General features: G+C 43.5%; 1 protein-coding gene across 7 annotated transcripts in view; it reads left to right on the top strand.

Annotated features, from left to right (window-relative positions):
• AOPEP (aminopeptidase O (putative)) overlaps positions 1–27,697 on the top strand; it is a 371,493-nt gene that overhangs the window by 260,234 nt on the left and 83,562 nt on the right. For all 7 annotated transcript variants that reach the window (XR_009503627.1, XM_059924474.1, XM_059924470.1 and 4 more), the window contains one exon: positions 5,056–5,116. Coding sequence is in view for 6 of the 7 variants with exons in the window: in XM_059924474.1 (XP_059780457.1) it covers positions 5,056–5,116 (61 nt within the window). In the remaining variant the exon portion in view is untranslated. The remainder of the gene's footprint in view (positions 1–5,055; positions 5,117–27,697) is intronic.

The raw sequence follows: 27,697 nt of genomic DNA, 5'->3' as shown, positions 1-27,697 counted from the left end.
GACCCTGAGCATGGAAGCTCCTAAAGCCTTCATCCATCTAGAACTGCACTTCCCAAATTCTTTCCGTCTTCTCTCAGTTCCTGGGAACGTTACCGGGCCCTGTGCTTTCCTTTAGAGGCGCAGATAGAATGTGATCTTTAGAATCCCAAGAGGCCGAAGACAGAGCCAAGAGTGATAAAGACCTTTCTCCTGATCAGCAACAAGTTGATAGGCACAAGCAGCAGATATGGTTAATAGTCAGTTCCCCATCCTTGTCACCCCACGCCCAGAAATCAGCTGAAGAAGCAACACACCACAGGCAATACTGTCTTCTCGCACGCCTGGGTCTCTTTCTATGTACTGTAATATTACGAAGAGAGGAGCAACTGGTCACTTTCGCAGCCTGAAACACAGATTATTTTTCTAGCCAGCATCATGCAGGATGGCCAGCATATTCTCTCCCTTGCAGCATTAACTACACGTGACCACATTCAGAGCTCACAGGGTCTGGAGACTCACTCCTAAAACTCAGAGTTGCCTTTCAGGACGTAGGCGTACAGCAAGGGAACTCTCCAGCCAGAGGGTAAAACAACCTGCTGTTCCAAATACCCAGGAGGTCTCAGTAATGAGGCAGAAGTACCGCTCACTAGTACAGAGATGGAGGGCGTGCAGTCGTGGGTCTGTGTACTTTTAGCTATCTGTATAAAATCAATTTCCATAGTGATCAGACATGCAGAAGAGTAATTTCCTGTAAGCTCTGGATCCCAGCGAAGTGGAAATGCTTCTGCTTGTCTGTTGTGATTATTTAAGCCACATGATCTCAGAGGGGAAAAATTCACCGTTGGCTTTGACTCTGAGTGTCTTGATTTGAAAAAGTCAGCTTTCAGCTTTACCACTGCTATATATCCAAGTTCAGAACTAAAAATTCACCTGTACTGTCATCTCAGTAATTATGATCAAAACAGCAAAAATTATGTACATTTTTTTTTTCATAAAACATACAGCCCATTTCTTTCCTGAAAGTTCAGCATTTTCAAACAGTCTCCCATAATTTCCTTGGGAGGTAAGGCTACTTATACTACCTTAAAAAATTGTTTCTGGCAGATGGAGTTAGTGCTTTGATCTTCCTCTCATAGTTTAACATCTCATTCCACGTTAGGAATCTGTAAACAGGCATCAGTGCAGTTTGATGTCTGTGCTGATACTGGGAGTCTAGAAACTGAGATCTTTTCTTTAGCCCTTTTCTTTAGCCTGGGCTGACTTTGACCAGTCTTCTTATACTGCAGTTTCTCCATCTGCTAAAAAGCCACACAACAATTGACACCCACTTCACGAGGATATTATGAGGAATGAAGTGATAATGGTTTAAGATGTTTTGAACCTTTCCAGGGGAAAGTGATCTGGAAACACAGGTTCTCTTCATTCACAGCAGAGTGTCTTTTGCTCCTGGATGCAGCTAAACAATGAACTCTCCTGTCCTCATGCTTCTGCCCCTCCCAAGAGTCTCCCTATCTCTTTGGAACTGTAATTGAGGGACAGACACCCAGGGCAACCGCAGCAGCGGCCAGGTTAGCTTCAGCAGGAGAGATGTGAACAAGAAGTCAGCGTTGGTGAGAGCCAGCGCAGGCCTTCTCCTCCTGCAGGCTTGTCTGCATCATAAATCATGAACCAATGTATTGTGGATTAATTTCCTGAATTAAACGCAGAAAGAAAAGGGGTGGCTTTGCAGCCAGGCAACACAAGTTTGAATCCCAGCTCTTCAAGCACCATCTAGGAGGCCCTGCATAAGGCCCTTAGTCTCTTGGACCTTTATTTGCTCTCATCTCTAAGATGGGGATAATAATATTGGTCTTGTACAGAACCTCGTGCCTGATAGGCATCCACCGAATGTTTGCCACATAGAGAAGCTTTTGTCTGTTCTCAGTCTTCTCTGGTGAAGACTTGAACCTCAGTTAGTAACATTCGGGACTCAACTCCCCAGCCCCTGCCCTCCTCCATGCCATCCCCCCGCCATGCCACCGCTAAAGAAGTGTCTTTAAGCTAAAATTCCCTGAAGGAAATTTATGTCCCTGTCCTCTTACTCACTCCTCCATGGGCATGCACAACAGCTGTTCACCATCTTTTGTAAAATCACTTGAAAATGGCTCTGAAGTCACTCCCCAGACTTCTCTTCTTCGGGATATTTAATCCCAGCTCCCTTGACCTCCCCTGTGGGTCCAATGTGTTTACCCCTTTGATCATCACTACTGCTTTTTTCTAAATCCTTTCTAAATTCTCCGTCTTAAGTTGTGGCAGGTTTAAGAATGCCCATTTTCCTAGAATCCACAGCACAATGAAGCTCAGTTCCGAGTCAGACACTTGCTGCTGCCTTCCCGGGTATCACCTGAAGGATGGGTGACAGGAGCTTTTGGCCCCAGGGCTCTGGACACAGGAGTGTCTCTCTTTGGCTGTAAAGGAAGCAGATGAATGAGCTGCTTAGATAGAAGCACCGATGAAGGAAGGACAGGGAAGAAAATAGACCCTTGCTTCTAAATCAGGGCAAACAACTTAGAGTGCCAGCAGGGCCTCTACAGCTGCTCAAGCCCCGGGGCAGCAACTCTACCCCACCAAATGAACTGCCCACCTGGGTGCCAGGCAAGGTGCGGACGGTTTACATTCGTTCCAAACAAGAGCAGGCCTTCCACTGAGCACTGTCTTCAATGGAAATTACAAGATTTGTCTTACCTTCCAGCCTCACAAATGTCACCAGAAAATAAAACAACCTGAAGTCTCCTTGGGCACTTCTCTAAGTGGCCCTTCTGCCCCACTTTCCTCCTCCTAGCAGATCAGTCATGCCAGTTGAGGGCATTTCCAGCGTCTCTTTCTACAGCCAAGCAAATAAATCAAGCCCAAGAAAGAATAATGATCTTGATTTAAGGTGCTCTGAGAGATGCCTCCTCTCTTCTAGTCGCCCCCACCCCTGGTCCACGTGCGTGTGCACACACACTCACACACAGACATCTGAGGGCATGCACGCATGCACGCACGTGAGCACACTCACACACTTCCACACTCTCACAGCCTACAGAGGGGACTTGGCCATCTGCACTGAGTGGTGGTGTTAGATGACAAGAAATAGTGGGGAAAAGCCCAGGGATGGTGGCACCTGGCCTTTCATAGAGGCACAGCCAGTAATTCCGCTGACCTGGGAACTGGACACACAGCCTAGGGAGGTGGTCACCTTCCCCTTATTCACTTCTGGTCTCTTCCCTGCCTGGTCGTCCCACAGATGGGCATCATCGTGAAAATGAATCTGAACCAGTTTCTTTCCCTCTTTGTATTTTCTGTTTTGAAATAGCAACAGTTGCCTCCTTCGGCAATCTTTGCTTTTGCCCTGGGCAGGGAAGACAGAGGCACACAGGTGACTTGCTTCTCAGTGGAGAAGAAAAGGAAGGGACAGTATCAGTCAGCCCCGTATTCCCCAAGCCCACCCCCCTCCTTCCCTCCCTCCCTTCTCACTGTGGTCCAGCCCACAGCCCAACCAGCACAGGTGTGAGGGGAGCGCTTGGCCTTCAGCACCTTAACTAATGCAGACAGCATTGTATCTTTCCACAACTTCTTTACAATTCCAAAGGGAGGGAGGAGGGAATATTACATATATGTAATATAGTATATAATATATAAAATTTTTTAAAAATACAGAGCTTAACAACTTGGGAATATCCTACTGGGAAAGGTGATTATTAACTTAAAAAGGAATAATTTTTATTGAGTCAACAATGAGATGTGTTTTCATTCATGCAAATAAAAAATATCTGTGGAGGGCTTCCCTGGTGACACAGTGGTTGAGAATCTGCCTGCCGATGCAGGGGACACGGGTTCGGGCCCTGGTCTGGGAAGATCCCACATGCCGCGGAGCAACTAGGCCCGTGAGCCACAACTACTGAGCCTGCGCGTCTGGAGCCTGTGCTCCGCAACAAGAGAGGCCGCGATGGTGAGAGGCCCGCGCACCGCGATGAAGAGTGGCCCCCGCTGGCCGCAACTGGAGAAAGCCCTCGCACAGAAACGAAGACCCAACACAGCCATAAATAAATAAATAAATAATTTAAAAAAAAAAAAAATATCTATGGGGATCCTCTCTTATGCCAAGAACCGTTTTAAGTGCTGGGTTTAGAGAAGTGAGCAAAACAGACTTGGACCCTGGTCTCAGAGAGCTTTGATCCAGTGAGGAGACAGTTAAAAGTCAAGTAACCAAATAAATTGCAGTCACAAACTGCGATGGATGCTGTACCACAGAGGACAGGGAGCATGGAGGGTATGACACACACAGCCTGGGAGAGGCTCCAGCAAGGCCTCTGTGGTTGGAGACACCAGGCATGAGCAGGAATTATCTAGAAGCCAGGGAGGAATTGCTTAAACTTCAGGAAGACAGTCTGTTGACCCTAAAAATATTGGCTACTTAGTACATTTAAGGAGTATTTAAATCAGCAGGGCATGAAACCAAAAGATTTCAGCTTCCTTTGGATCAGACGTAACAAGCGATCATAATATTTCAAATAAAGCAGAATGAAGGCCTGCTTGGAAACAAGCAGCAGAAGCCACGTGTGCTCCATGGCTGTGAGCCTCTCAGGGCTCCAATAATGATTTGTCTCATTTTTGCTTGCTGTAGCCCACGCTCACTATAAAGTTGGAATTTCATTTTGGTGCACTAAGTGCTATAGTGTTCAGGTTTCACTTTACTCCACCTCTTTCCAGGAAGCAGTCATGCCTGCTGTGTCCCATGAACATGCCCTATCCTCCCTGAATGGGCACTCCCAACCAAGAAGTTCCTCTCAAGACATTAAAAGCACCTATTGTGGTGTGCCTTTGATGCTTAGATTTCATCGTGTGCACTCTCTTTGACTGGAAAGGAGCTGTACTGAACTTGACCGGGTCCGCCTCCTCACTGTAACCTGCGACAGCATTGCGCTTTCTCCCGATTTCTCTGGAAGATTGATGGCGGTGATGTGCCCGAATAGTTAGAACCATTCTGTGTAATAAGCGCTCTGTAACTTTTTCAGTCCTTTACTTTTTGTTGTTGTTGTTTTATTTTTAAAGGCTTGAGCTGTCTGTTGAAAACATCTTCCGAGACTGGCTGGAGACTTCCGGAATACCACAGGTGTGCTTAAGATAACTCTTTCCCGGGAGTCTGTGGAGAACAGTAAGGCTTGTTACTTAGTGTATCAATCATGACAATGATTTATTTGTATATACTTACAAAAGTAATCCTCTTGCTGAGTTGGCATATCCCTAAGTCAGGAAAATGATGGTCTCCCACCCTTTTAGGCCTGCATGGGTCTCAGGCCCCTGCCTCTAGTGACCGTGGTGCTGTAGGTGGACATTCTGGTTGACCCTGAACTGAGTGTTAAATGAGGTCTTGCAAAGCGTGGCGTATAATCTGGGCGGCGTCACCCGGCAGCAGGTCAATGCTGCCATCGGGCCTCGAGCTCTGCTGTTTGGGTGCGGCCATACGCGTGAGCTAGCTTGCCTGCCGCGTCCCTCTGACCGGGCGTACCCGTAGTTTCTCCATCATCACCCCTGTGTGGCTGCCCTCGACTTCCTCCTCTGGCTGTGCATCTCTACCTCTGGCTGCTCTTCTCATCTGAGGGAGCAGTTTAGATTCATTTCTCCGTCTCAGGGACCGGGACCCACCTCTCCTTCAGCTTTCCTTCTCTCCCTCCCTTTCAGCCCATGGGCAACTCTGAGGGACAGACGGTTCCCAGGCAGCCCTCGCTGCGTGAGAATCACCCGGCCTGGGGCCTCCTCTCCCTTCCGCGCTCCCCGGGTCTTGTGCTTCGCGGAGCCTGTAGGGCAGCCCTGAGGGCCGACCCTAGCTAGAGCCTGGGCCCTGAGAAGTCTGAGGGTGGCATCCTGGATGCGGCTGGTCAAAGGACCCTGTAGGCCTGAAACTCTCCCAGCCTGGGCTGGCCCCCGGAGCAGCTGCAGACCCGTCAAGAGTGGGCCCTAGCGTCTGGGAGTGGACCCCCAAGGTGGTGAGAAACTCTGCCCCGGGCCCAGGCAAGCGGCCCTGTTAGCCTGCTCGTTTCTGGTTTCATGACCGGTTATATGAGCTTCCCCTTGGGAGTGTCTGAATGTCAATGAAGGTCTGTGAACCATGAAATTAAGGAACAGGAGGGGCTGTTCTCCATTACCTTTTCATCCCTCTACTCACATCTTTGTCCCGTTCTACCACACGGGGGGGAAGTGTCGGCCACCAGCCACCATGAGCTCGTTCCTAAAAAGGACGCATTGCCTTCGGTTCAGGAATGCATGTCACCTGTTAAAACTTATTTGTTTGGCCCAGTCCTTCTGGGAGTGAAGAAGAATAAACACGCAAAACAAAATGGGTGGAATAAGGCAGCACCTGGTCCTGGGAGGCAGTGCTTTCACCTTCGTGTATAAAATAATGAGCTCCTGTGATTTCTACGTCGGTGGCTTCCAAACCAGGCCACTAGCTGAGTACAAAAATCCCAGGAAACGACATTAAGGTTTGTCTGATCCTCAATAGCCAAGCCTTGCTCTTCTTGTTTTCGATGGTGGTGAGGTGAGGGCTGGGTATCCCCCGAAACCGTCTGCCTTGTGTTCCTCGGCCAGGCTGTTGCAAGGCTCCCAGACATTCTTAGCAGGGCCTGGAAGCTGGGAAGAGTTGGGAGCTCACAGAGCAGAATCCCACATTTCCTGGCCCAGAACAACAAGGCCACTGTGTTCAGCAGTTAGCCCCGAGGGAAGAGAAAAGAAAGAGTCCTTAATCGAGTGCCCAGAAGCAGGCGCACCCCACTCGGGCTGCAGCACTGGGGCTGACCCGCTTGCTCCCAGGAGGCTCTAATTTCCCCTGAAGAAGAAGAGGCTTTGCCACCAGCAGGAGGCTTTTGCTTTTCATTAAAAGGGGGATGGGTGCGTGGAAGGGAGAGATTTGCCTCTGAGCGGTACGTTTTTTCCAAAGGTCTAGTTGCATTAGTGACAGCTTATAGCATAGACAAGAATCTCCGCTATAAACTGACGAAACCTGCTGTCAAAACACAGCCAGGTGCAATGAGGCCAACCCGGCTATAAATTGTATTTAAGACCCAACTGGTATTTCCTTGGGTGCTTAACTGTTCGGTAAAAACAACAGCGTCAGACAGAAAAGACCCTGATTTAGTGCACATCTTTCCATTGGTGAATGATCAGACGGCATCTTTTCATCTCTTCACCCATTTTCTGCCATTATTTATGTGGTTGATGGTGATTTACCTGCTCGCAGCCCTTTTCGCTTTCCTTGAGAGTTCCTTCTCGTTTCCACTTCAGTGAAAGACTCTGCGCCCTCTTGTTGCAGGAGCCTCACAGTGAATGGAACACCTTGTTCTCTGTCCCCATCATTATAATATAAAGTTACTGGTGTGTTTGGCCTGGAATGACAACCAGAGCACTGAAATCGTTCTGATGCTCTTTGTCTCATTGAAAATTTCTGTTCACCAGCAATTGAAGTCATTCACGACAAAAGAGTCACGTTCTACTGGTGAAGTTTTCATTCTACAGGTTACAGAGGCTTTTTGTCTTCTCTCAGGAAAGCTTGCCTTGGGGTTGGCCTCCATTTTCCTTTTTGCCCACATGAATGGAAATCATTTTTTTTTAATGTGGAAATAGCTTCAGCAGCTATAAAAGTAAGCACGAGCCCCAAAGAAGTAAAAGAAATTGGATCCAAACCTCTTTAAAGAAACACCCAACTCTATAAACTTTGACTTTGCAAACAGACTTAAAATGGATTGTGTCATTGGTATTATAGATGATTTCTTTTATGACTTTTTTCTGATTATAGAAGTATTACATATTGAAATATAAAAAGTTTGTAATAAGAAAATAAAAATGACCCAGAGATAATTTTTTGATAGAAATCCTTTCAGTCATTTTTCTGGTCTCCCTTTTCAAAAATAAAAATGATATGTTCTCTGTAGCAAGTTCAAGCACTACCAAAGTATAAAACATAAAAGCTCTTGCCCCTTTCAATCTTACTCTGCAGAGATAATCTATGTCTGGTATGAGTCCTTCCACACATTTTCTGTGCTATACATTATGTAAATGTATATCCTTTAAAAAAAAAAATGGGATCTTATTATCCAAACTTAAGGTTTTCATTTAAAAATATATCTTAAGCAATTTCCCATATCCCTTGATATAATTCAAGAGCAATGATTTTTAACAGCTGCATAGCTTTCTAATAAGTGGTACCATAATTTAATTTACTCAGACCCTCCCAACTGTTGGAATAGTATACATTATTTCTAAGAAAGTTGCCCATTCTGCTAATTTGACAGTTCTATAAATAGATTTTTATTTCTTTTCATGTTTGCCCAAAGATCTCCTCCCACCACCGGCCCATATGTACATATATTCCAATCTTTTTTAAAAACATTTATATGCAAATACGTTAGAAATAACTTTTCTCCCTCCAACCCTTCCTCTTCACTTCTTTATTTTAGTTGTTACAGAACTCTCTGACTCCTCCCTTTCTTTGATTTCCTGCCCACATTGCCTGATGTCCTTATGTAAATTTATAATTTTCTTTCCTTTCCTAGCACCTCCCCCACTTTTTCATTATATTTTGCTTGGACTAGTGCAGTAGCTAATTGCTCTTTTAGCCACCAAGCTGTCGCCCTTTCCTTCCATCATCTACATCAATGCTAAGTGACTCTTCCCCCAAACACAGCCTACATCCCTCCTCACCAGAAACCTTTTTCCCCATTTAGAACAATCTCTTGGGCTTACTGTTTGAGGCTGTCAGCAGAACTGCCCCAAGCTACCTTTTTAAACTTTATTTTCCACCACTGCTAGGCATATGCCCAATCATAATTATCAGTCTCCAAATAGTTACGAGCTGAAGTTTAATTTTAATTTAATCTAAATTTAAATTGAAAATCTAATAATACAGTCATGGTTTGGAACAACATGGGTGTGTGAATGAATCCACTTTTTCAACTGTCAATTCTATGAAATCTAAATTCAGACCAAGCATTTCTGAATCAAATTTAGCATCCAATTGAGATAGACTGTGAAAACACATCAGATTTAGACGACTTAGTACAAAAAAGTGACGGTAAAATATATCATTAAAGGTTTTTAAAATATTGGCTACATGTTGAAATGATTATATTTTGGATACATTATAACCCAATGTATACACACCCAAGAAAATATATTATTAAAATCAATTTTAGCTGTTACAGCTTACATCTATATGTGGCAATTAGAACATTTTAAATGACAAATGTGGCTTGCATATATTCATATTGAATAGTGATGCTGTAAAGCTATTAGTTGAGTTAAAATCTGAGTGCATAATGCCTTAAAATCCCCCACTGAATAGATATAATTGAAATCGTCTGTATTTTTGTCAAATGTATGGATAAAGATGGAGCTGGCCAATCCATAGACGCCCTTCAATCTGCTCTGATGGCATGAATGATCATAATCCACGGGTAAGGGGTCGGATGCTGCTTTCACAGCAGGCATTCATAAGGGTATGAACGAATTACCAGCCTCTCTTCAGTTCTTAATTTCAACTCCCAGGTGACCCATTTCCCCAGGTACCAACAGGTAACACAGTAACGCTGGTGAACCTCACAGCCCTTCTATGGCTTGGGCTACTCTTTGGGGAAAGCGCTCAGCAGCCTTAAATGGCAAAATCACAGGCAGCAGTGGCAGCAATGGGGATAGAGAGGGTGAGTAATGGCCAATCACATAAAGTGTCCTAGAAATAGGCAGGAGTCAAGCTCCCAGGGTTTAGAACATCAGGTTATTGTGTCATCTTGGAAAATGCCTCTCCTTTCTAAACAAACACCTGCAAGTTGCCAAAGGCCACACAAGCAAATGATGGAAAACTTAAGTCTTGTAGGGAAAAATGCTGCAGTCACAAAATTGAGGAAACTTGATAAGACATGATGCAAGAGACTCCATGTCATTGGGGCCATGATGTGCTTTTAGCACAGAGCAAGCCAGGTGGTTTGTTGGAGGAATAACTTGTAGCCTTCTTTTCGCACAGATTATGTACTATTATCAACATAATTTAAAGGCCCATTAGGATACTTAATCTTAGTGATGTCTATAAAAATTCTACATTTAATGGTCATTCAAGAAAACTGAGACTGGTTATTTTGCAAATTCCAGAGAAATCATATTTTTCAAATTATATGTGCTATGAGATCCTTGGTTCTTTTATATCAATAATAGCAGTGGCCATAATGTGGTGTGCGTTTTGGGCTCCTAGTAATTTTGCTGTCATTCTTGTTCAGTGGTTAGATTAACAATTTGTAAGTGACTAAACATCTTGTCAGGGATCCTTGGAGATACGTTCTCTGTCCTCACTTGGGGCAGGGCCTGCATTGTCGATGAGTCACCACTGTCACTCACTGGTCATCGAAGCAGTGGCCCTTCTTCCCACAAGCTCCTCAGAGTGATATACTGCTTGGCAGTCACAAGAGATGAGGAGAGATTTTATTGAAATACTTTCATTTTTAGCCTAATTTTCTTTATTTCTGGCATCTGTGGCTTCGTGCTCATATTAGTTAGCTCAGGCTGCCATAACAAAATACCAAACTAGGTGCCTTAAACAATGGACATTTATCGTCTCACAGTTTTGGAGGATGGAAGTCCAAGATCAAGGTGCGGGCAGGTTTGGTTTCTCCCAAGACCTTTCTCCTTGGCTTACCGATGGCCACCTTCTTGCTGTGTCCTCACATGGTCTTTCCTCTGTGTGTGTAGAGAGCTCTGTCTTAATCTCCTATTCTTATAAGGACACCGGTCAGATTGGATGAGGCCCCACCCATGTGATCTCATTTTACTTTAATCACCTCTTTATGGCCCCTGTCTCCAACAGAGTCCCATTCTGTGGAACTGGGGGCTAGAACTTCAACATGTCAATTTGGAGGGTACAAATTTAGCCCACAATAATGCTGATTCCCAATATTTCTCTGATTAGTTCCACATTACTTGTGAATCCTTTCAAAGTGACCTATAAAAATCACTCAAGTCAATCATAATGTATTTTATTCCCTTATAAATGAATATGTTTTGGATATAACTTTTTTGGTCCCAAATGACATTAGCATCCTGTCCACAAAAATTTAAAGTCTCTGATGAAATGAGAGACAAATGTGGGAAGGAAGAGTCCATTCTCCCAGGGAGAAGTAGGTAATTGAAGGTCTGTGCCAGGCGTTGTGTATTATTGGGGGCGTCCGATTTGACACTGTCCAAATGTATTGACCTCTTCACAGCGTAAGGCACCACATGAAACAGGAGACATTTTCCTTTGGTGCCCCAAATGAAAGCACTGTATCCTTCCTTCTTTTCTCTCCCTTTCAAAACCTGATTTCCAGAAAGAATTTGAATCTCATTCACAGTAATCTAAGACTAGACACCAAGTGAATAGTAAGGATTAAAAGTGTTTCCTCTCCCTTGAAGATTTCCTTTGTAACCGTGTCAGATCTTAGGCTTCGACAAAACTGTCAAGCATCCCAGACCAGATGGATGAGATCTGCTAGGGGACGCTTCTTCCAGGATCTGAAATCATACCTCCCAGCCAGGTGCCTTCCTTCCCTGCCCCTTCCCTTCTTTCTGTGAATGTTGCCCGTATATCTATCCTTTACGAGGGACTGTGCATGACTCAAAGATGAGAGAAACACAGGCTTTACCCTCAGGATGCTTAATAATTCAGTAGGAAAAATAGATACACAAATAACCGACCTAAGGCAGAGAGCGGTAAGTGGTGTAAAACTAACTCACTTTTAGAGTTGGGAAGAAAGAGGTCATTTTGCATTTGTGGAAGCAGAAAGGATTGGGGTGCCATTTAAAGTTCAGTCTTGAAGGACAGGTAGGGGAGAAGGTCATTTCAGGCAGGGGGAGTGACATGTTCAGCGTCTAGTGGTGGAAACTAAGTGTGCATGTTTGAGCAGCATGGGGCAGAGTCAGATCTCAATGATGGGGGTGAGGGGAGGTGTTGATTAACTAGCTTGTCATAGCATGATTAAGGCTCTGTGGGTAATGCCTCAGGACACGGGGAATGGAGGCAACTTCCCCGGGGGGGAGGAGCGGAGGAAAAGACCCACCCTCCTAAGTGAGCCTTACTCTCACTCTTAGTTCACTTGCCCCAGCTCCGGCCCCTGCCACCCTCTAACCAAAGCGATTCCATCCCCCAAAATAGACAGGTGAATGCAATTCATAGTGATAAAATACATCAGGTGAATGTATTCTGACTACCATTTGGAACAGTGATCTCTCCCTCTCCATTTTCCTTCTTAGGAAGTAGTTTATTGTTGCCTGCTTTGCATGGAGAGCAGGATCTGCAAAGCGGATTGATTAGTAAGGCAGGACACAGCCAGACTGCACAGGGCTGAATGTGATGATGAAGAGTTTTCACAAAATGCACCGAAGTCTCCTAGAAAGTGTGCTAGTGCTTGAGTGGCAGTTAGATACCTGGACAGGTGGGCCGGCAGCCTTGCTGGAAAGAAAACTCCCTGGATGAAGGGCCACGTCTTTCCCCTCCACGCAGGTACCAGGGAGTCTCGTGGAGTGAGAGGCACAGTTAGAGAGACTTTTGGTCCTTGGTTTTCAACTTTTGAAATTTTATGTCTAGAAGCTATTCATTTACATGGATACTTTTAAAAAGCATCATTAAGTATCTCGATGGCCATTGGTGTCTCCCCAGAAAACACATCTACAGGTGCCCTCAAAGAAATGAGTAGGAAGGGACATGAAACAAGTACAAGTTCACGCAATGCAGATGATGTGGCCAAATCCTGCTAAGTGATGAGGGAGAACACTGAGGAAATTGACTGGGACCAAGACCCGCATCTTTCAGAATCTCAGATTTGATATATAAAGATTTTTAAAGCAAGCTCAGAGGAAGGCATATGATAATGGCTTTCTCAGTTGAATGAAAAGCATTTGAGAACTTTTTTTCTTTAAAAAGGAATAACAATTCTAAACTGGCCCAGATGGACACAGACATGTTCAGGATGTAACAATGTGGAGAGAAATCCTGTATTTGCTTGGTGGACTAAGGATAAACCTGCTGTTCTGCCTTTTGAACCAGAAGGAAAAGGAAACAGGAGCCACTAGCTCTGGAAAGTCTGTTTGGCTCAGTTCAGTTGATGGAGACAGTTGGTAGTGGCCTGTGCACACGTGGGTTTTAATAAAGAGATAAGGCTGGGTATCTTCTAGAAACATAGCTTTGCAGGCTTGGGTTGGAGGCCCTCACCTAGTCCAGTTATACTGAGACCTGGTTTTGGAATAATCCAGGAAGCTGTTTAAAACTGCAGGTCCCAGACTCAGGCCACACCCTCTGAATGAGGATCACCATAAGGAGGGCTGGGACCGACTGATAGAATCCATAGTTATGTCATCTTCTGAACTATATTCTGTGAAAAGGGTTCTCCTTCTTTGCCGAGTACAATCTAAACTCTTAGAGGCCTTCACTTTTATGTTCTTCCTGAGCAATCCAAATATTTGGCTTTGTGGTTTAGTTTATTCGTTCAACCAATATGCCTAGCCTTGCGCTGGGCCGTGGACATACAAAGCTGAAAGGGCACAGCCCCTGCCCATGAGCCCATGGTTTGTGGGAGCATCTGCAAACCAACCATTGTTCAAGGTGTGCTCAGGGGGCCTTTGCTCTGAGTTTGAGACCTATGGGGAACCGTAGAGGTTGACTTCTGTATTTGCCAAGTTCAGCCAGGAGCCCAAGTCCATTAGAAGACAACGTGCTTGGAGGCTGGAGACTCAGCTGTACCACCCCCATCCCCCCTGCCCCCTCTTGGTCACAAGTTGGCCAGCTTATTGTGCAAGGGAGCCCATGTGATTGTCCTCAAGGTGCAGTGTCTGGTGGGTCATGTTTGAACATACAGGCATTACCTATTCTTCAGGTTCATACATATTGTGCACCCACAGAAAGATTCACTTAAATAAGGACATTGTAGCTCTTGTAAAGAGTGATTCTATTTAACAGGATTTCCTTGAGCAGTGCTTTATCTGCTTCATAGAGAGAGATCTTTAGAAAGAAGGAACAAGGTAAACTCAAAGAATTATGACAAGGATATCAACTTCGGATTGCAAACCTTTTGTCAATAGAAAAGACATTCAATTCTGCCTTTTAAGAAGAACTGCCCCCATTCTCTCTTCTATTAGGCTGAAGACATACTCTGGTAGACTCTTCATCAAAGGCACATTATTCTATATTTGCATCATGCTCTTCCCACACCCGGGGGAAAGCCCTGAGACCTAGCAGTGCAGTGAGTTGTGTACATGGGTGCACACACACGCAGGCCTCCTTGACTCTTTGACATCGCACAGCATCATTGTACATGCTGGTGTTCAGATCTGCATCCCAGGCCTGTGGGCATCAGCTCCTACTGTGGCCGTTCACAGTGCTCACGGGATTTCTGCCCGTCTCTGCTGCCGGAGCACCTGCTGACAACGAAAGCTATTAGGAACACTTGGCCGCTTTTAGAACATGGGGCTTTTTTCTCCTCTTTTGTGGAGAGCCATTATGTCGTATAAAATAGGTGTACATTTAATATCTGCGTGGTACATATCTCTTGGGTGTGACCTCTACTGCTTCATGGTGAAATTTTAGGCTTTTCTGGTGTTGCAGGACTTTCAGTCTGCTTTAGAATCCTTGGTAGGAGCAAGTCTTGTAGAAGAGCTCATCTGTTCATCCGTGGGGTAGCTGTGCCCCAGGAGTGGTATACTGATGTGCCCAAGCTCATAGTGCTAGTTAATGGCAGAGCCAGGACATTGCTCTAGGACCCTGAGTCCTCAGTCTACCTGACATTTTATATTTTCAGCAGAGTTGCTTTTAATCCAAACTAGCTTGGTCCCATTCTTGACTTAGTTTTTACAAGACCTATACGGAGATAATAAATGAATACAGCAGAAAGCCTGAGCAAGGATGATTTTGAATTTAATTAATGACTGCTCTTTTTCCTGAATATGTGCATTTCTATTCTTTACAGGGCCAAAAAAAAAAAAAAATGTGCTTTGTGTGTACAGTAATGTGAATCTCACATTCCAGGGCTTTTCATATGTGTCACAGGTATACACGACGACCCTCTTCCATTTAGATATATCTAAATGGTAGCCCTGTATGTCTGACAAAATACTTTGCATAGAAAGTATGGGGCATTATTGTATTGAAGAGCTGGTATCTTTTTTGGAGTGAATGAATGCGAGTGTATGTAGAGATTAGGTCTTTGTCTTTGGAAAGATACAACTATTCCTCTCTTGAGTTGGAAACCAAATTAAATAATAAATACCAGGTGGCCAAAACAACAAATGAGAAAAAGCAATTGGTTGAACAGAAAAGTGTCTTTTTGTACCTTCGAAAGCGTTTAAGGGATGATTCCCGTATCTGCTTATTTGCTTTCAAAAACAAATGCTAACTACAGTCCCTGGCTTTTGCCCTCATTTGTCCCCTCTGCTGACCCAGAGGAGGAGAGTGTCAGTGGCACAGCCCAGTGGCAGCCAACCAGCAAGTGTATCACAGGTCAGGGTAACAGTCAATGACTGTCAAACTGTCCAAATCCAAACGTGTGTTTAAAAAAGGGCAGTGTTCGTGTCACACATATCTCTGAATGGCAGTTGTCCAGGATTTATTGGCGCTTGGTAACAAGTGTGTGTTCAGCTCATTCCGCAGAAGACCCCATCCTTCCAGGTCAGTCCTCCGCCTTGGGCCTTTACAAGCTCAGTATTTTCTGCTTTTGATCCTGTCTAGTTATAATTGCTACCATCACACTCTGAGTGGGATTCAGACAATTTGATGCATAAAAAGCAAAGCTGCATTATTCTGAGGTTAGTGAACAAGAGTGGAGGCTGGATGGAGGAGGAGAGTCAAGCGTGTTATATGCAATGTGCTGTTTTCACAAAGCATGCGGTAGTGAAGTTTTCTGCAATATTCTATGTTGGATGAAGGAGATAATTGATACATTAGATGCAGCTTCGGAGAGAGCCCTACACCACTAAGCTGTGTGCCTGTGGGCGAGCCACTTGCCTTCTCTGTCTGAGTCCTCACTGCTTCTTTGGGGAATGAGGGGAACAGGCCTAGGCGAAGGTCAGAGCCACTTTGAGCCTCATGTCACCGTATGCTGTGCCCAGTACCTCGCTGAGGCCTCAGCTCCTGGTTACCTCTGAAAGGAGGAAGTCGGAATTTACTTTTCCTCTGAGTGTCTTCCTTTCCTCTCCAGGAATCTGTTGAATTGCCCTCAGACTGAAAACTTGCCCTTAGTTAGGAGTGATATCGGGAGAGTTTTCATATGTTTTGTCCTGAGTGGTGTTTTACAAATGTACACTATCAAAAAAAAAACCCTGTTTGTGCCTTTCTTTTCTCTTCCACTGGAAAATTGTTATATGAAAGATTATCAGGAGAAATCTTAAGTAATAATCAATCTGCCAGAGCATTTATGCTGGTTGATCATTGAAGGATAGGCATTTGGTACTAATTAAAATCAATTATTCACAGATATTAACCTGTTTGACCCTCAGGAGGTGAAAAAAATTTTGGTAGGGTTGTTAATGTCTTAAAATTCCTGCATATCAATAAAAACTGCAGGTGAGTTTTACCTTGGACAGTGGCAACTATTGCTAGGATACATTTTGAGACATAAAAGTAAGTACTGGTATATGTCTGTTGTCCAAATGACCTTGGGAAACATCGTCCAGTGAGTTCTAGGTTGCTTTTTGAAGGAGGGGAAAACACTGGGGGCAAATGCTCCAGAAGGAGCACTTCATTTTTATGCTGCTTTTATAGTTAAATCAGAGTATTTGCCACTTTAGAAATAAAAACAGAGCCAATAATGAAATATTTATGAGAAATTGCTACAGTGATTGCTGCATAGTCTGTAGCAGAATGTTGCAGTGCTCCTTATATTGAGAAAGTAGAACCTATTAGGTGTTGAGGTATAACAAGAAATGATTAAACCCAGATGCTTTCCTAAAATTATATTTTCAGTGCATTTATATGTCTGTTACAAACTGTGCTACATGCTAAAAATATTTTCCTTTGTAGGCCGAGGGAAATTTCAAACCACATCGAGGGCATCGTAGATCAGATGGTTTTTCTTAAGAGCGTTAAGGGCATCCTGGTTGTTATCAGCCCCGACTTTACAATATGATATTATTTATGCCCCAAAGAGTCACAGTTCGGTTCTTAATTTCAGCAACTTTATTGGCATGAAAATGCATGGGAGGTAGGCCAGAGTCAATACATCAGAATGGGGGACTGAGACTCCAGGGGCACAAGTGACAATGCGACTAGACTGGAGAGAGCCCCTTCATCCCTGTGGCCTGTTGCCCTGGGGAGAAGTCACCCCCCAGGTCCAGTGGCTCCTTTGGCCTTTGCTCCAAGGACTCCATCTCCTTTTCCCTCTGTGCTCTCTCCCTTTTCCCTCAGCTATGCGTGCTGAAACTTCATATTTTGTGCGGCCAACCAAAGACACATTCTCTTTAAGACTCTTCTTGGTTGTATTTATTACAAAGTTGGCTTCTCCTGAGTTCCCACTGGTTCTCTGCTTCTCAAATTGTATTTCTTCATCACTGCCATTGATGTTGTAATTGAGGGATGTCTGCCTGGGTTTGGCATAAATACTTATAGTGAATTAAACTGTAAATGGGTAAATCCAAGAATATATAGGTTATGTAACTCCCTATAGAATTGTATTTTTTATTTAATCCTTCTCCCCTCCCCACAGTACACTGGGGTATACTATTTTGCCTATTAGAATATCCAGAATGAAAAAAGGGCTATCATTTTATTGAGTAGGTGCATTTTATTGAGTACAATGCTCAGTACATTAGACATAATTGCTATATACTTTTTCTAGTCACAGCTCTCTAAGACTGACATCGTTATTATACCCATTTTATAGATGAGGAAAAGCAAATCTGTCTAACTTAAAAGCCCAAGTTCTTAATTATTACATTGGTTTTAAATGCATGTAGCTACTACTAGGACTTTAGATGTTTTTGCATCTAGCAGCAGGTCGTGCTGGTATCTTCAGAGAAGAATGTAGAAATACCAAATTTCATTTTATGGTCTTGCTGTAACAACAGTGGGCTTATTGTTTTGAGCGAGGTGGGGTCAGAAACAGAATGATCTCTTTTATACTCAGGCATACGAGGAAGAGAACTTGCTCCATTTTGTCCACCAGTCCTTTGGGAAGGGACAGGCCATGGTTTGCAGTGCCTCGGACGTGTCATATCTCTGCAGGCTCTGTCCAGTGGCATCGTGTCTGTGGGGTGGCTTTTTATTAGGATGTCGCAACTCAGTTATTTTGAGACCTTTCAAAGGTTACTTAGGTTCAAAATACGAGACCGGCTTTTGTTTCTGAGGGGAAAGAGGAAGGGAATTAGCATTTACTGGTCTACTTGGTGCCTCTCACTTTATGCACCATCTCATTTCGTTCTCAACACAGCTCTGCGAGGCAGGTTTCCTAAGGGTTGTGTGACATGCTCAGGGTTACATAGCTTCTAGATGGCAAGAATGGAGGGTGCCTAGGTCTAAGTTCTCAGGTGTGTATTTCCCATTACACGTGGCTTTGTACAGAGGTACTTAAGCCACATTCACAAGCCAGCACCGAAAACAGCAACAGCATATTTGGTTGTACATTAGCATGATTTCCAGTGCCCTTGAACCTGAGAGCAAGGCAGTGAAATAAGAAGTGCTCAAACAGAAGGCAAAGCTAAAACAGACCATAGTATTTAAACTGTAAATTGAAATCCATAATTATAAAAACAGTCAAGTGACCAGAAGATTGTTAGGTTTGAGATTCTAACATACCTAATATTAATATGAATATAAATTAGCTGGGTGGATTCTTAAATTCTGCATATTAGGAGATGTTTATGAGTCTAATGAAGCTCTAATGTTCTTTGTGGTCCTTTTCCATCTCATACTACTGAGCACAAAAGCTGTGTTGTGTGTAGAATGGCTGGGTTTATCCCTACTAGAAAGAAGTTATGTTTGGTATCTAAAGAACAATGAGAGTTTGCTGCCTGGCTGATCAATGGTGGATCAAGTTCACATTCCCGGGCTCCTACTCTCCCACCTACACATGCAGGGGATGGAAGCAGAGCAAAGGGAGGGAGGATACCTCCTTTTTTCACGGGGAGAGAGAGAGAAGAGATGTGAGCTCAGGATTTCCTAATATGGACACAGCTGGGCCTGTGTAGCATTAAACACTGATTTAATCCACTGCTGGAGGAAACATCCTACAAAAAGTAGAGATTAGCAGCCAATTAATTCTGGCCCTTCCCATTGTTCTTCTGGAACATCTCTTATATGGATCTAAATGTTTGGTGAACAAACATTCTGGAAAATAGCTTTTTTCATATATTATTTACATCTGGGACAGCCATCTCCCCCCAGTTGTGATGGATTTTATTCTTCCTACACTGTGTGTGTATACATATGTACGTGTGTGATCCTACTTCTCTATAGAGGTAAGATGACTTAGGCCTATTCCTCTTGTGACTTTGCAAATTGTGACTTCATGGGGTTCCTTTGGGAGACCAGATGATAGGCAACAGAGTCTGAGTGCCAAGATTTTTAAAAATAGAAATGTTGGAAAAAGAAAAATAGACATGCCAAGGGCCACAGACTCTAGGGAGCACGGGCACTCCATGTGCACACACTTACAGATACCACACCCATTCCATTTTAGGGAATAACCAAAGGGACCCAGACGTGAGTATCTGCTTTTCAAGCTAGTGAAATGTTAACATATATGTTTGTGTTTTAAATTAGTAACTAATATCATGGGAATCCCCTCGTGGTCCACTGGTTAGGACTTGGCACTTTCACTGCCGGAGCCCGGGTTCAATCCCTGGTTGGGATTAATAATAGTTAATGATAAATAAATAATATCTTATAAGGCATTTTGCCAGAGTAGTTTCCCTGTAGTGTGTCTTTTCTAAACAAGGAAGCCCATTTGGTTAGAGCACGGTACCCAAGACTCAAGCTACCCGGGTTGCTTTCTGTGTGAAACAGTAGCTTTTGTACGCAGCAAAGGGTCTTTTCCATTGGTACCCACTGTCCTCTATTCCTAGCCAGCAATCTTCCAAATGCAAAATGCTTGTTTCCAGGGAATGTGTGGCAGCCATCAACATAATTAGAGCATTGTTCACAGGGGATGAGTGGGAAATACCACCTCATGTATACAGAATTCCAGGTCAGCACTAAAATCAGGGTCCCTGAAGACGAGGATCTATGCTCTTTCAGTCAGAATCCAGAATCATATTAACCAGGAACCTGGAAAAAACTCTAGAAAGTCAAATATCCATCCATTCTTGCCTTCCTTCTGGGTAATGTTGAGATCTTCCATTTCCACTTCTTTTTAATTCTTGTGTGTGTGTGTGTGTGTGTGTGTTGTGTGTGTGTGTTGTGTGTGTTGTGTGCGTGTGTGTGCGCGCGCACAGGCACGCTTAAGTAATCATCTGGCCCTGAAGTTTATCCCTAAGAGTAAGCCATAGGAAATGCTACCCTAGCTCAGCCTGACAGCCCATCCTGTCCAGCTTTGTGTCTGCCATCTGCCCAAAGGGACTTATTGTAATAGAACACAATAGGTGGCTGTCCTCTGTGGCACTGACCTTGAAATTTAGATGTCTCCCAAACGCCTGGAATTTCTTCATAGTAACCTATTAGAGATGGGTCATCATTAAAATGATCCAAACCAGTGGTTCTCAACACAGGCTGCCCATTGGAATCCCTGGTCAGGGAGGGGGACTTGTAAAATGACTGACGCCTGGGGCCCACTTTCGAAGATGGCAATCTAAGTGGTCTGGAGTGCCTCCTGGGCACTAGGATTTGTAAACCCTCCTGGTGATTCTAATGAGCAGTCAGGAGTTGGCAACCACTGATCTAAAACCACACCTACATAATTTTATATTTCACCTGTGAAACTCTTTAAGATTATAGTGTCCAAGAATGTTAAGTGCCTGTAAAGAACTGCAGTCATATGGGGATTGAGGAGGATATACTTATACTTGTTTTCTAAAATGTCTGTTTCAATAGACCTTTATGGTATGGGATTATATTTTACGGGCTGTGTTTTAATGTATGGTTGAACTGATCCACATAATAAGCAAATATCTTAAGCGAGACAGTCGGGCTAGATGTTCCCTAAGCTCTCATGCTAGAGTAGAAAGAACACTACATTTCCAGCCAGGAGGTCTAAGGGCCACACAGTATGAGATAGTAAAAGCACTATACTTCCCTGAGACTCAGTCTCTTCATCCTGAAGATGGGACAGTATGAGAAACAAGCAGAACAGTCTGTATGTGGAAGTGCTTTGTAAACTTAATCCTGTACAAAACTGGCCACTCTGGTTCTTTCTACCAGTTCTGAGGTTCCACGGTCTCTGATATATGTAGTACTTCAGCACTTTTTTTGTCTTCAGGTCACTTTCCTCCAGCTTCTAGTGACGTTGTGTTGCTTCTTAGTTCCGGTAGTCTACACTTTGATAAGTAACAACTGCCTTCTCTTGTAAGCACATCGCATGTGTCATTTGATCTTCACAACTCTATGAGAAAGAGGCTTAAAGAGGTCAGACAGCTAATATGTGGCAGAGCCTGGATTCAAACCCAGACAGGCTGTCTGCGCACTCTTTATACCATGCCGCCTTACCGCCTGGTCATACTAGTCTCTTGAGGACAGGGATGGTGTCTTATTCATCTTTGTGTTCACAAAGTCTAGTGCTCTGTTTTGCAGTAGGCAAACTCAATGTTTGTTAAGTGAATAACCCGTCTATATGTTCCTCTGGTTTTGATATCAAAAGTGATAAAATACTTGGTTGGTTAACATTTTTATATTAGTCCTCTGTGATGTTTGTATAGTATATATTTATTTTTGGCTTTATTTTTTTAACAGTTCTTTTGCTCAAATTTTATAAATAGGGTATAATCATATGTCCTTACCTTCTATACTTCACTTCTAAGTGTTAATGGAGCGAACTATTAGAACCATAAAACTTTTTTCAGACGCCCTTCCTCCCTCCAAAAGAGAAAAAGAAATTTAAAGAAAGAAAAAATAAACCCCAGAATATTTTATTTATTTATACTCCTCCTTGTCCAAAAGAGAGTTAAGCAAACTCTTAGAAAGCAAAATATAGCATGATAAAAGTAACTTAAAATAAGAAAACTGAAGCAATGTGAAAATAATGTTAGGAAAATAAGATGGGGCCAGGAATTACATTAGCATACAATATGCACCCCCTGAAGTTCCTATACTTGGCTTAATGTAGGGTCACAGAGCTTTCTAGAAGAAGGAAAAAGGATCAATTTGCAGTGTTCATGAGGTAAAACAAACCAGTTGCCTAAGTCCAACTATTCCTGATGTTGATACTACGGGGAAGTTTTTCCTATGGGTCCTAACAGAAAATTACTATTTAATATAATAAACAACCATCTAAAACCATCCTTACGGTAAACATTGTGATGGATTTTATGGGTTGTTTTTTATAATGCACCTCAATAAAGGTTGATGGCTTCTTCCCAGAACATAATTCGATAAAAGGAATTTCACAGAGCACCAGTAAGATGCATCCTGCACCAGCTGTGAGGTGGTCTGCCTTAACCCAAGAAAATCTTAGACTCTCCTGGGTAGGAGTTTTGGTATCCGCAAACTCTGTGAACCTCCTGACAATTGGTGTGGGGGGTGGCTGTGCACCTTGGTGTATTTTTCTCTGGGGAGCCAGTAGTTGATAGCAAACGCTTCATCAGATTTTCAGAGGGGATCAAGAAATGGAAGAACTGAGCATGTTCCCTCAGGCAAGCTCTGTAAAAGTTTTTGAGCAACAGTGAGTTCAGGGTTATAGTTACTAAGAGGAGAGATTCTGTCAGCCAGGTCACTGCAAAGCAAGTGTGGGATGGATTTCCTTTTTTGAAAACTATGCTTTATAAGGACTTCCACTGAGAAGTTCATTTGGCAGGGCCAAAATCTTCTTCAGAAAGAAATTAGGCATTCATTCTAACATAGAGACAAAATGGGCAATAATACAAATTATAATTTTTCTGAAGTCAAATAAGTCAAATAAAAAGATATCATAAAGGAATGTTACATTTTAAAATGATAGAGCAAAATTTAAAGACATAAACATTGGATAACTTTGCCTCTAATCCTTGCTTGTTATTATTTGCAACTTAAACTAACCTTGATTTTATTTCCAGACATGTGTAGACTCTTACCTTGTAATTTACCCTGCATATATGTTGGCTATAGAGCCCTTCTGAAACCAGCAAAAGCTTCTGGACCTTTCTACCTTGTTTGGTATTAAAAAGTCTTTTGACTTCTTATAGTGGATAGTTTTCCCTCTGCTGTGCACAAGGGAGTATAATTTGCCATCTGAAGCTGTTCGGTCTAATTAAAGGGCTTCCCTCATTTGCCCTTTCAGCCTTCTGGTTGCCTAGGAAGGCATGCTACTGCATCTCATTCCTCTGGACTGTACCTCATCACCAAGCAGAGGCACACGTCCATATTAACAATATGAAATTTGTATCACTATCATTTTCCAGTGAAAGGAGTCATTTCAAGGAGTTACTTCCTCTCGACTAAAAAAAGAAAACAGAAAAAGGTTTTTCCCTCCAAAAGTAATCTCCAGCCACTAGGTTAAGTAATGTTTTTATTTTAAAGCAATGGCATTTTCCTCAGCTTCTGAAATTGTCTTCAGCTATTATAAACTGCTTTGACAAGAAAGTTTCTTAAAACATTTTTTTTTCAATACTTGCATCTCTACTAGACAAGCCATTTTTAAAGATATAATTAAAATAGAAGACATCTGTTTTTAAAAGATAGCTTTAAAGTGCTTTCACCACATTTTCAAAGACAGCTATTAGAGTATTCATCCCCAGCTACAGAATTCAAATTTTTAAAAAGTCGTCTTTTTCAAGTTTCTCCACATCCTACCTTCACTGGGGTCCCCTGATGAAGAAAGGTAGATTTAGGCGGACAAAAGGAGAAACGTGTTGAGGTTATATTGAACATGATCAAAGAGAATTAATACTTTTCCAGGGTCATGAAATATGTTAATATTTCATTCCAGATTAAATTCAGCTCCTACCACCATTTTGGGATACAATTTTAGTGAATAATATATGAGGGAATTAGGAACTTTTATTTCCCATTTCTATTTTTATTTTATTTTTTAAAAAAGGTCATTTTAGAAGTACCCTGGCAATGTAACTGATAACCCATGGTGTCTCCTTTTTAAAAATGTATAATTCTGTGCTCTTTACAAATTAAGATATTTTAGTAGAGACACAAGCAGGAGTTAATTAGAAAGATCTTCTTAAGATTCTCCCCCATGAAATTTCATATGCCATTCATTCAGTCATTTATTCCTTTATCCTTCCATTCACTTACTTAACACATTTATTGAGCATCTACTATGTGCCAGGCAGTGTTTTTAGTGACTGGACAAAAATCAGGAACAGAAGGGACAGGATCTCTTTCTTCCTGGACCTTAAAATCCAGTCGGGGAAATAGATATTCGATAAATTAATAAAAAATAGTTATAATAGAACTGTACAACACAAGAGTGAACCCGAATGTAAACTATGGACTTTACTTAATAATGTGTCAAATATTGGTTCATTAATTGTAACAAATTCCCGGCACTGATGCCAGAAATTAATAATAAAGGAAACTGGGGGTTATGTTGGCACACGGGAATTTTGTGCTATCTGCACAAATTTTTCTAAAGAATAATGTCTCAATAAAAGTAAAACATTTTAGGGCTTCCCTGGTGGCGCAGTGGTTAAGAATCCGCCTGCCAATGCAGGGGACACGGGTTCGAGCCCTGGTCCGGGAAGATCCCACATGCCGCGGAGCAACTAAGCCCGCGCGCCACAACTACTGAGCCTGTGCTCTAGAGTCCACGAGCCACAACTACTGAAGCCCACGAGCCCTAGAGCCAGTGCTCCGCAATGAGAAGCCCGCGCACCACAACGAAGAGTAGCCCCCGCTCCCTGCAACTAGAGAAAGCCCGCGCGCAGTAATGAAGACCCAACGCAGCCAAAAATAAATAAATAAATAAATAATTTAAAAATTATTTAAAAAAATAATAAAAATAAAAAATTTTAAATATCTATAAAAGATAATTACTTTCAAGGAAATAAATAGGAAAAAATAGTGGGATGACATAATTTGGATTGGGGAGTGAGGAAGACCTTTCTGGGGAAGTGTTGTTTAAGCCCAGCACTAGAGAATAAGTAGGAGCCAACCAGGCAAAAAAGAGAAGGAAATGCATTCTCAGTAAAGCAAAGTGATACCATTTGAACTACCTTTGTAAATACGATTCTGGTTTCTTTGTGGAGAAGAAAGATTGAGGGGGTGGGTTTGGGGGGCAAGAGGACAAACAAGGAGACAAGTTAGTAGGCACTTAGAATGGACCACAGCTTTTGCTACCCACTCAAAGTCCTAGAAGAGCAGAGTAACAGTAGGATGTTTTCTTGCTCAGCTTGTGCCAGAAACCGTTAGATTCTCTGTGAACTGGGTGCTAGCAAGAAAGGAGACTGTCAATGGCACAGAGATGGTGTTCCCAGGTCTCAGTTCCTAAGGTCTTTCCACTGGCTAAAAGGGATTTTTAGAATGAGGAACAATCTTGTGTGTGTGTGTGTGTGTGTGTGTATTTGAGACCACAACCAGATGAAAATTATAAGGGGAAAAAGCTTTCAAGTACTAACTACCCAGCTGTAACAGCAGATTTTCATCGAAGTCTGTATAAGGTTTAATTTGCAATAGTTATCTTTCTTCCTGTTGCTGGATTGTTGGAATTTACTTTGGTTTTTGTTTCTTCCAAGACTACATGTTTTTAAATTGTTGCTAAATCAACAAAGAGGACACTTAAGAGAGGTCCATTTAGGCATGGCACTGTACATCAATATTGAGCTGTTTGTATCAGGGATCTTAGACATGGTGAATTCCCAAGAAAAAAAATTCTAGTGGGTAAAGGGAAATGTCAGTCAGTGATAGATCTCTATTGATTCTGGAACTGTTATTAGTAGCATGGAAGCTTAAATAGTTCAAAGTTTTATTTCCATTTAAAATTAAGCAGCTCTGCAATTACATAATCCACTTCATCATTGTAATTTTTACCTGCCTATATGGATGTGCATTTGAGGCTTGCAAGCCTATCTATTTTTGTGCATTTCTTTTACAGTACAAAAATTGTATGTGATGGTTGTACATTATATATAAAACGATTCGATAACACCTTGAAAAAATCTTTAGCAAACGAGCATGCATTTCATAGCACTTAGCTAATAACGGTTAATATGTTGATTTAACTCTACATAGGTTTTTTTTTTTTTTTAAATTCCTGTTAACACAAACACCAAGTCAAGAATCTCCCGTTTGAGCAGTCCTGTTGTTTGTTTTAGGAAACAGAAGTGCATCATCAATGTAATTTTAAGTTAGTCCAGTTATGAATCTGGGATGAAGGGATAAAATAAAGTTTTCCACTCTGATGTCTCCATTAAGAAGCTCCCCTTTGTGTAAAATACTCCATGGCAAAGTTGCTTCTATTTAAAGTAGTGAGTTTGATCTTGGCTTTGATCTAAAGCTTTTGATCTTGAAAGAAGGATGGAGTAGCAATAAAGAGAGGGCAAGACAGATTTTCTTTAAAGAAATGCGATAAAGTTAAAGGAATGGTCAACATCAGCAAACGCGAGTGCGACCCGACTCTTCTCCCAAAGCACTCACCCCCCAGGCTGGTTCAGCCCACTTCTGATGAGGATGGAAAGAAAGCCTTTTGGGGGTCGGCGGAAAAAACTGAGGGTATCTCACACTTTTATAAACTGAGTGGAAAGTTTACCCCTATTTATGAAGACGTACTGTCCCCTTCTTAAATTCTACTAGTCGCTTTGGAAGGGTCCACAGGCCGGGCAAGCGCGGCGCCGGCCGCGTTCACCCAGAGCGCGTTAGCTCCCGCGACGCGCGGGCGGAGCTCCGGGTTCGCCTTTCACGCGCTCGCGGCTTCTCCCCCAGGAGGTCACCTGCCACCGCCCCGGAGTCCGGAGGGGCCACTGAAAAAGGTCAACTCAATGGCGTCTAATCCATTCCCAGAGAAAACTCCATTAGGAAAGTTCCTTTCCCTCCGCGAAGGCCATCTGGACACTTAGGTTTCTGACCCGAAGGGCGAGTTCAGGCTGGCCGCGGGGGTTGAGGGAGCTTTTGCCGCTAAGCCTTTACGCCTGCCGGCGGGCAGCAGTTCTCCTCCCACCGCGGCCAAGAAGCCCTTTCGCGGTACCCGGGGTCCCGCAGGCTTGTGGGCTGGAAAGGTAAGTGCGCGCGCCGGGGTTCGGCCCGCGCGTGGGAGGGCGCGGGCAGGACGCAGGGAGGACAAGAAAGATGTTTGCGAAGAGAACAACAACACAGGCGGCGCGCCGGCGGGGGTGGGGGCGGAGGCGACCTGCGGGGAGGGCGGCGCGGCCGCCTATACCTTTAAGGCAGGCCCCGCCCCCGCCCAGCGCCCGCCCGCCGCCCGCGCCGCCGCCCCGGCCCCGCGCTCGCCCGCCGCCCGCGGTGTGCCTTAGGTGTTGCGGGCCTCGAGCGTTCGCCGCTCTCTGGCGGGCTGGCGGGGCGGACGGCCCTGGGCGAGGGTTCCGGCGCCAGGCTCCCACCTTCACCTACCGCGGGCGAGGTACGTGGTTGGCGCGCCGAGTTAGTGGGGCGCGGGGGAGGGAG

The sequence above is a fragment of the Balaenoptera ricei genome, chromosome 6 (genome assembly GCF_028023285.1).
Source record: "Balaenoptera ricei isolate mBalRic1 chromosome 6, mBalRic1.hap2, whole genome shotgun sequence".
NCBI lineage: Eukaryota > Metazoa > Chordata > Mammalia > Artiodactyla > Balaenopteridae > Balaenoptera > Balaenoptera ricei.
The sequence above is the reverse complement of the archived record's forward strand: the minus strand, read 5'-3'. Positions and strand labels throughout refer to the sequence as shown.